This window comes from Ochlerotatus camptorhynchus, unplaced genomic scaffold, assembly GCF_037179485.1.
Source record: "Ochlerotatus camptorhynchus isolate MF236.1 unplaced genomic scaffold, CSIRO-AGI_Acam_v1.1 ptg000232l, whole genome shotgun sequence".
In the NCBI taxonomy this organism is placed as follows: Eukaryota; Metazoa; Arthropoda; class Insecta; order Diptera; family Culicidae; genus Ochlerotatus; species Ochlerotatus camptorhynchus.
This window is the reverse complement of record NW_027040722.1, coordinates 680,206-689,535: the sequence shown is the minus strand read 5'-3', so window position 1 is coordinate 689,535 and position 9,330 is coordinate 680,206. Positions and strand designations below refer to the sequence as shown.

The 9,330-nt window shown below is 45.4% G+C and overlaps 1 protein-coding gene across 1 annotated transcript; it reads left to right on the top strand.

Moving 5' to 3' along the window:
- Window positions 1–392: 392 nt before the first annotated feature.
- On the top strand, window positions 393–6,395 carry LOC135704254 (uncharacterized). The gene has a single exon (XM_065225722.1). It carries the CDS (start codon window positions 393–395, stop codon window positions 6,393–6,395), a length of 6,003 nt encoding a protein of 2,000 aa, XP_065081794.1.
- Window positions 6,396–9,330: the final 2,935 nt, after the last annotated feature.

The window sequence follows — 9,330 nt, the reverse complement described above, 5'->3', positions numbered from 1 at the left end:
GAAATTACTTAGAAGAGAGGTTTCTGTATTTGCAATCTGTATCTGTAATTATCTGAGATGTAAGTTGTAGTAGTTAAAATGAATTAGAGTAAATTATTTATAAATTAAATCATTCTTGGTAGTGAAGTTGATCCCGAGACAGTATAACCTGAAAAGGAAAGAATTCTAATAAAATCTCTTGCTTTCTTCTACTGTTTAGCCGTAATAATTTGCTTCTAATCGCGGTAGTTAGACAGCGGAGAAAGTGTAAGATAATACTGTTCATGTAAGTTGATAAAGTAATTGTAAAAATGATCAAGCTAAATAAAATTTATATTACAGTTTTAAGCTGCACAACAAAAAAGGCTGCTTTAAGAATTCAGTTTGCGTTCGTGATCCGAACATTCTTAAAAATGAACATCCGCGATGTGAACATTACCGGCTTCAGCTGTGCGAGATGCAATGCTCCGGATGATGCTGATACCGGTATGGTGGGTTGTGATAATTGCTCCCAATGGTTCCACTTCAAGTGCGTGGGAGTTTCCGCCGAAGTGAAAAATGTTTCCTGGAGCTGCTCTGATTGCAAGGACAAGTGTGCCGTTGGAAATGATGCAGAAAATGAAGAAAAAGCTGTGGAAATTTCCGACCAGAATACGGAAGAGGGGGAAAACGCAGAAGACGGTGGCGGATGTATGCCAGCTGCTGACCCCAATGAGGCACTTTACTCATCAGTGGAGGAACTTGAACGGGAGCTGTTGCAGTTAGAAGAAACCCGAAAATTGCAGAGGCGGAAGATGGAGTTGGAAAAGCTCGTTCATCGTAGGCGGCTGGAAGCCCAACAAGAATTGGCTGAACAACGTCAAGAAATGGAACGGGAGAAGCGACAGATGGAACTCGAGATAGAACGGGCACATTTGGAGAAAGCGATTGCTGCAGAAGAAGCCTACCGTAAGGAGCAGCAAGAAATGCGTAACCAGCTGGATGGGAAACTGCAGAAAATGCGACAGACTCGACAGGATGCTGATAGGGTGAAGGCGATTTGTGCCCCTAAGAAGAGTTCGGTGCATAAAGTGGCCACGGGAGGGGACAAAGGATTGGCGAAAGGTCAATCGGACTACCGTGGTGCGTACAGCAAACATTCGACGCCGAAGAATGTCGGGAAAAACCCAACGTTTGTTGACACAGTTAACGACCCTACCCCGTCAAAAGTAGTGGAAGGCTATGCGGAATCGGAAGCGGATACGGATGCAGAATCGGAAGCGAATTCGGAATCGGAAGCGGAGTCGAAAGTAGAATCAAACGTGGAATCGGAAGATGAAGAGCTCGGTGAGCCTACGAATTCACAAATTCAAAGATTTCCAACTAAGGCACAACTGTCTGCTAGACAATTCATCGCAAGAAAGTTACCGGTGTTTACAGGACGACCGGAAGACTGGCCGATGTTCATCTCGAGTTTTGAAACGGCAAATGAAGCATGTGGTTTCTCCAACATCGAAAATCTAGCACGCTTGCAAGAGAGTCTAAAGGGACCAGCATTGGAGGCCGTTCGAAGCCGGCTGTTTCTACCGAATGCAGTGCCTCAAGTAATCGAGTCTCTCCGGATGTTGTATGGTCGACCGGAACAGCTCCTGAATACGTTGTTGGCAAAAGTGCGCAAAGCTGAATCGCCAAAAGCCGACCGTCTGGCCTCGTTCATAGGATTTGGTATGGTCGTACAGCAACTTGTCGACCATCTGGAAGCGACTAATCTGAGAGATCATCTAATCAACCCGATGTTGATTCAGGAGCTCGTGGAAAAGCTGCCGGCTGGTACAAAAATGGAATGGGTGCGGCACAAAAGGCAGGCTAAATGTGTAAGTCTGCGAACTTTATCTAACTTCTTGGCGGAGATAGTACGAGATGCTAGTGAAGCAACTGTGTTCAACGACGTACCGCCGCCACAAGACAACCGCACGAATAAGAAGGGGAAGAACAACCGAAGTAAGGAGTACGAGGGATTCGTCCACACACATGGTGCCGAAACGAAAACGGGTGGTATAAAGCAACCAGTCGAACCACGTCGAGAATCAAGAACGCCATGTCCGATGTGTGCCAGAACCGATCATAGGGTTCGGAACTGTGCCGAGTTTCGAAAGCTGAGTGTAGTCGAACGCTTGGAGGCCGTAGATGATTGGGAACTGTGCCGAATATGTCTGAACGATCACGGCAAGTCGACATGCAAGTTGAACATCGTGTGTAAGGTGGAGAATTGCGGACAACGACACAATACGTTGCTACACCAACCTCGTGTAGTTCTACGATCGGACTGCAACACTCACAGCCAGATAGGATTGTGTCAACCGGTTATTTTCCGCATGGTGGCGGTGACATTGTACCACGGACATCGTGCTATCAACATTCTGGCGTTCCTGGACGAAGGATCATCCTATACATTGGTCGAAAGCTCGCTGACGAACCAGCTTAAAGTCAAGGGCCAAACACAACCACTACGTGTCACTTGGACAGCAGGTATGACGCGGCTGGAAAGGGACTCACAGCGATTGCAATTGACGTTGTCGGCTCGAGGATCGAAGGAGAGGTTCCAGATTCAGAATGTACACACAGTTCAATCGCTGAACCTTCCACGACAGGCTCTACGATACGCTGACGTGGCCAGTCAGTATCCACATCTGCAAAACCTTCCGGTGGTGGATTACACGATGGAACCACCGAAGATTCTCATCGGTCTCAAGCATATACATTTATTCGCCCCGTTAGAATCACGGGTCGGAAAGCCGGAAGAGCCGATTGCCGTGAGGTCGAAGCTTGGATGGACAGTGTATGGTCCACAAGAGCAACAAGACATTTCCACTCCGTACGTTGGACATCATTCTTGTGCCGGCGTATCAAATCAGGAACTTCATGACATTCTGCGGTCTCATTACGCTTTGGAAGACGCAGGAGTTTCGGTAGATCTACTTCCGGAGTCGAGTGAAGATCAGCGTGCACGGCAGATCATGGAAAGCACAACGGTGAGGATAGGTGAATCAGGTGAGCGCTTTCAAACGGGTTTGCTATGGAAAGAAGACGATCCGCAGTTTCCAAACAGCTACCCAATGGCGCAACGACGCATGAAGTTGCTGGAGAAACGCTTGTCCAAAAATCCGGAGCTGATGGAGAATGTCCGAACACAGCTCGTGGAGTATCAACGAAAAGGATACTGCCACAAAGCTACGAAGGAGGAGTTAGGCACCGCCGATCCAAAGAAAGTGTGGTACTTGCCGTTGAATGTCGTGTTGAACCCCAAAAAACCGGGGAAAGTACGTCTGGTATGGGACGCCGCAGCCACTGTACAGGGAGTGTCGCTAAATTCGCAGCTGCTCAAGGGACCCGATTATCTCACCTCTCTCCCATCGGTGATTTGTCAGTTTCGGGAATATCTCGTCGGTTTTGGTGGTGACATCCGAGAAATGTTTCACCAGTTGAAGATTCGGCCAGAAGACAGGCAGGCGTTACGATTTATTTTCTGTGGACAAGTGTACGTGATGGATTGTGCGATCTTCGGAGCGACCTGTTCTCCAAGTCAAGCGATGTACGTGAAGGACAGGAACGCTAAAGAGTGGGAGTCCGAGTTCCCAGAGGCGGCGACAGCGATTGTAAAAAAACACTACGTAGACGACTACTTCGATAGTGCGCAAATCATCGAGGAGGCAGTTCAGCGCGCAAGCGACGTCCGATACGTCCATTCCAAGGCCGGCTTCGAAATAAGGAATTGGGTATCGAACTCCGTGGCCGTTTTGCAACAACTGGGTGAAACGCAGGTAAGCCAAGCTGTGCACTTCAATCGGGACAAGGCGACCGACACCGAACGTGTTCTTGGCATCATCTGGAGTCCATCTGAAGATGTGTTCGCATTTTCTACCAAAATGAGAGATGATCTGCTGCCGTACTTATTCGAAGGTAAGCGTCCTACTAAGCGGGTTGTCTTGAGCTGCGTAATGAGTCTGTTTGATCCGCTGGGTCTTCTGGCACCGTTTACGATATATGGACGAGTACTAATCCAAAATCTATGGAGGACTGGTTGTGAGTGGGATGATCCAATTGACGATGACTCGGTGCAGAAGTGGATAACGTGGACCAGTTATTTGTCTGCTGTCGAAGCGGTAAAAATTCCTCGTTACCATTTTGGCGATGGCGTGGCACTGGAGTACGATTCACTGCAACTACATATTTTTACGGATGCGAGTGAGTGCGCATATGGTTGCGTTGCGTATTTTCGAATCTTGGCCGGAGGTGTTCCGAGGTGTTCATTGGTTCAAGCCAAGTCAAAGGTGGCGCCACTCAAGCCGAACACTATACCACGGTTGGAGCTGATGGCTGCCGTACTCGGTGCGAGGATGGTGAGCACAATCAAGGAGAGTCATAATCTGGAAATAAAGAAGGTGTTCCTGTGGACTGATTCGCGTACGGTACATTCCTGGATCGTGTCCGATCTGTGGAAATATAGGATTTTCACTGCCCTCAGAGTCGGTGACATCCTAAACAGAACCATGGCGTCTGATTGGCATTGGGTACCAACGAGGCTCAACGTGGCGGACGAAGTGACGAAGTGGAACAATGGGCCGCAGCTTGGTTCAGACAGTCGTTGGTTCAATGGTCCGGGGTTCTTGTACCAGTCGGAGGAAGAATGGCCGGCTCAGCCGGTAGTAAAGCCGAACACAAAAGAAGAACTGCGGGCTACGTTTCTGTTTCACGATCTGGATTTGCCGGAGCGCTTGATAGATGTGAGTAGAGTCTCCAAATGGAATGTGCTGGTGCGAACGTTGGCGTGTGTGCTACGGTTCGTAGGGAATATTCGTAAAAAGCAACAGGGAAAGCAGATCGAAACCCTACCGACTGCATCTCAGATGCGTGGATTAGTGCGACGGATGGTTCCGGCGAAGGAACAGCCCCTGACTCACAAGGAGTTTCAAGAAGCTGAACGTCTTCTATGGAAAATGGCACAAGCGGAGCGGTTCGCAGCGGAAATCCGGATTCTCCGACAGAAACCCGCCGGTACGATCCTGCCCAAGGCTGACAAGGATAGTGACCTGTACAAACTGTCTCCAGTCGTCGACGAGTTTGGAATACTCCGGCATGAAGGCCGAACAAAGGAAGCGGACTTCCTCCCGTTCGAGTTACGATTTCCCATCATTCTTCCAAGAGGACATCCGATCACCATCAGGTTATTGGAATACTATCATCAGAGATTCGGCCATGCAAACCGAGAAACTATTACGAACGAGTTGCGGCAGAGATTCTACATCCCGTATATGAGAGCGCAGCTGAAGAAGGTGATGCGAGAATGCATGTGGTGTAAGGTGCACAAATGTCGGCCAAGAATTCCACGAATGGCACCGCTTCCGGTTCAACGGCTTACTCCAAATTTGCGTCCGTTTAGTTTCTCGGGGGTGGACTACTTCGGTCCGATCACAGTCACAGTTGGCCGTCGCACAGAGAAACGTTGGGTGTCTCTGTTCACCTGTTTAACAACTAGAGCCGTCCACTTAGAAGTGACACACAGCTTGTCAACACAGAGTTGCGTAATGGCCATCCGTCGATTCGCTTGCAGACGTGGAATGCCGATTGAATTCTTTTCCGACAATGGTACAAACTTCGTCGGTGCGAGCAAAGAGGTAACCAGAAGTATAAATACAGAATGTTGTGATACTTTTACTGACGCGAGGACCAGATGGAGTTTCAATCCTCCTTCTGCTCCGCATATGGGTGGGGTCTGGGAAAGACTCGTCCGTTCCGTGAAGGAAGCGATGAAGGTTTTCGATGACGGTCGGAAGTTGACAGACGAGATCCTGCTGACCACTCTAGCTGAAGCTGAGGATTTGATAAACACGAGGCCGCTGACATACGTTCCGCAGGAATCAGCAGAGGTTGAAGCATTAACGCCGAACCATTTCATACGTGGGTTGCCATCTACCGGTGGTGACACTTGGAAGCCGACAACTGGAGAAGCTGAAGCTTTGCGTGATACTTATAAGCGTTCGCAGAGGTTGGCGGACAAGCTTTGGAAGCGCTGGTTGGAGGAGTATTTACCATCGATCAATTTGCGTTCAAAGTGGCATGCCGATTCTGAGCCACTCATGCAAGGTGAAGTCGTGTACTTGGCAGATGGCAACAACCGTAAGTCCTGGGTGCGTGGAATGGTACAGGAGCTGATAAGGAGTTCGGATGGGCGCATTAGACAGGCCATTGTGCGCACATGTAAGGGTGTGTATCGACGCCCTGTGGCAAAGCTGGCGGTGCCAGAGCTAAGAGACGTGAACTCTAGCTTCTTACAGTCTGCGCAAGAGTTACGGGGAGGGGCTGTTGAGGCACCGCCCACTGGGCACACTGCCAAGTCCTCACCAACACATGTACCGGTAGAAAATCGTACTACCTGATCGAAATGACTGTGCTCTCTGACCTGTCAATAGGTAGGATGCGGGTAGGACATCAAAACAAAACAAAACAAAAACTATTGCGGTAATGTGGTTGGCGAATTGTGTAAGAAGAGAGCATTATTTAATTTATATAGTAAAAATTGTGAAATTACTTAGAAGAGAGGTTTCTGTATTTGCAATCTGTATCTGTAATTATCTGAGATGTAAGTTGTAGTAGTTAAAATGAATTAGAGTAAATTATTTATAAATTAAATCATTCTTGGTAGTGAAGTTGATCCCGAGACAGTATAACCTGAAAAGGAAAGAATTCTAATAAAATCTCTTGCTTTCTTCTACTGTTTAGCCGTAATAATTTGCTTCTAATCGCGGTAGTTAGACAGCGGAGAAAGTGTAAGATAATACTGTTCATGTAAGTTGATAAAGTAATTGTAAAAATGATCAAGCTAAATAAAATTTATATTACAGTTTTAAGCTGCACAACAAAAAAGGCTGCTTTAAGAATTCAGTTTGCGTTCGTGATCCGAACAGCGTGTGAATGAGTGGAATTGAATTTATTAATTTTGAACATTTCCATTTATTGATCATATTTCAGTACGATACAAATTCTCTAACACAACGAAGTTATACCATCATCGGTTATTTCATCATTGACATCCATTTCGATGCAGGGACCGTTTTTCAGTGTCACCCACACCAACCTTGCTCGAAAACCGTGCATTGTCAGCAGTGCACTCGAGCGAGCTCGCAGCTCACACGTCAATCTTTCCATTTTCCATCCATTTTATCGCATTGTCATGTACCTACCGGAGTGACGTTTTCCTTCGCAGATTTTCTGTACACCGCACCTACACAGCATAGGGACATGCATCCTTAGCGTTCGCGTGAGTCCTAGTCCCGATTCAACGAGGTAGGTGGTATCTACCTACAGCACCTGATGCAGCGATTGTGTGACAGGCCATCTCACTTCTCGTTTGCATCGAATGCCATTGCCAACCAATATCACTGCTGTTAGTAAGCATTCAAACTAAACTGCAGTACATCCCTCAGGCCAAGCGAGACACGACACCACTATCGCCGTCGTGGCACATGTTCTATGGCATTGATTCTAGCAGTTTTATTTAGCCAATATACGGAGAATTTCAGTAGCAGTGACCTAGGTTCACTTTAATATGCTGCAGGGAGTTGAGTGTGAGAAATGGGAAAAAGGAAAAACAGCATCCGTTATTGACAGGTAGTTGTGTAATGAATATGATGCAATATGGAATGCCGTGGTGCAGTGGCCAGGAGATATTCCGGTCTGCTACCGAGGAGACGTGAACTTGTCTATCATCATCACTACATATTATAAATTTATTATGCTTTCTAGTTATGCCTGATGGCTTCTGACTGTTGCTTTGGTGATGCTGTGATAGGTAGGCATGTGGTGAACAATTGTTGAAGAATTTTTAAGGCGTTAACCAGGGACATGAGAAATGTGCTGGCTATTTGTCATGTGATTTATTTGTCCAGAGAACACTGATGACTGAGTAGGAACAATGGAAGCCGTGGAAATGGAGTCCACGTGCCATAATTTTACTAAATAATTACTAATTACTACTTATTAATTTTACATGATCCTGTCCCTATAGCAGGGCTGTGGAGTTAAAGTCAGAGTCAGAAGGAATTTAGCGAACTGAGGAGTTGGAGAGTCGGAGTCGGTGCATCCAACATAAATGTGTTTGACATATATCAATGGATTTTAATATATTAATATTTTATTATATATATTTTAAAAACGAATTTGGTAAGCCGTGGCTAAAATCATTCAATAATGTAAGGGGCTATTCATTAATTACTTAGACACTTTTTTTAAATTCTTGTTTCCCCCTACGTATAGACAGTTGTCCATAAATAATTTTTAAAATTTGTATGCACCGTGGATCATTTCCAACCATGTTTTTATTACTTCATGCGTGAAGTTCACGATATACATAGTCGGAGATGCTTTACCTCAAATATCAGACTTAAATCGGACATTTAATACGATAGATGAGGAGATGAAAGTATAGAGTTGATAGTTCCATTATAGTAAGGCAGTGTGAAAATTATATGTAGAAAGTAGAAAGCGAGCAAAGGAGAATTTTGTGGAAGTTACGAATCGAGTATAGCATCCCCTTTAACAAACTTATCCGACGATGAGGGGTGGTGAAGGGTGTAAGCAAATATTATAAATTAACAATATGGTTTACTCTTCTTTTCAGCGTTGCCAGATTGTTTTAAAGTTTATCGGTATCAAAGGTTTTATAATATCGTAATTTATCGGTATTTACTATTTTAATTTATTTTATATTTTAGCTATTTGTGGAAGTGAAAATTTTAACTTTTGGACTATGATAGGAAAATTATGAAAGAAAACTCCGGGGAATGTTTGAATTTGCTTCTGAAAGAACATCCAGAGAAAAAAGAAAGAAGCTCTTCTGGACGAAATTTGAGGAAAATTCTAAGAAAAGTTGGAGAAACATCCGGAAACTACCAAGACAAGAATTGAGAAACTGCTAGTGAATATTCAAATCAACCATCGGAAAAAAAAATCGGATGTCACATCCAAAGGAAGCCAGAAAAGTTTCGGAAAATGGAAGTAAATTCCAGAAGTAGCCAGTTCTAGAGGATGCCAGAAGAAGTTTGGAGAAACCTTCCAATAAAAGTCGAAAACCTATGACTTATGGACACACAGAAGAAGACAGAAGAAACTTCCTGGAGAAGCTGATAGATTGCAAGAATATTCTGGAGAAATTTGGGAGCCAGAGCGGCTACGGAACAGTCGAAAGAAACAAGGACATAATTCAGGAAGATAGAGATTTCTGGGGGATATTCTAATGATCCAGCAAATTTTCCTGATATTCATAAAACATCCCTGAAGACCCCGCAATGCCCCTGAAGTTTTCAGAACATTCTT

What these genes read in the sequence shown, in the direction of transcription:
- LOC135704254 (XM_065225722.1), top strand. Translation starts at nt 393, where the DNA reads ATGAACATCCGCGATGTGAACATTACCGGCTTCAGCTGTGCGAGATGC.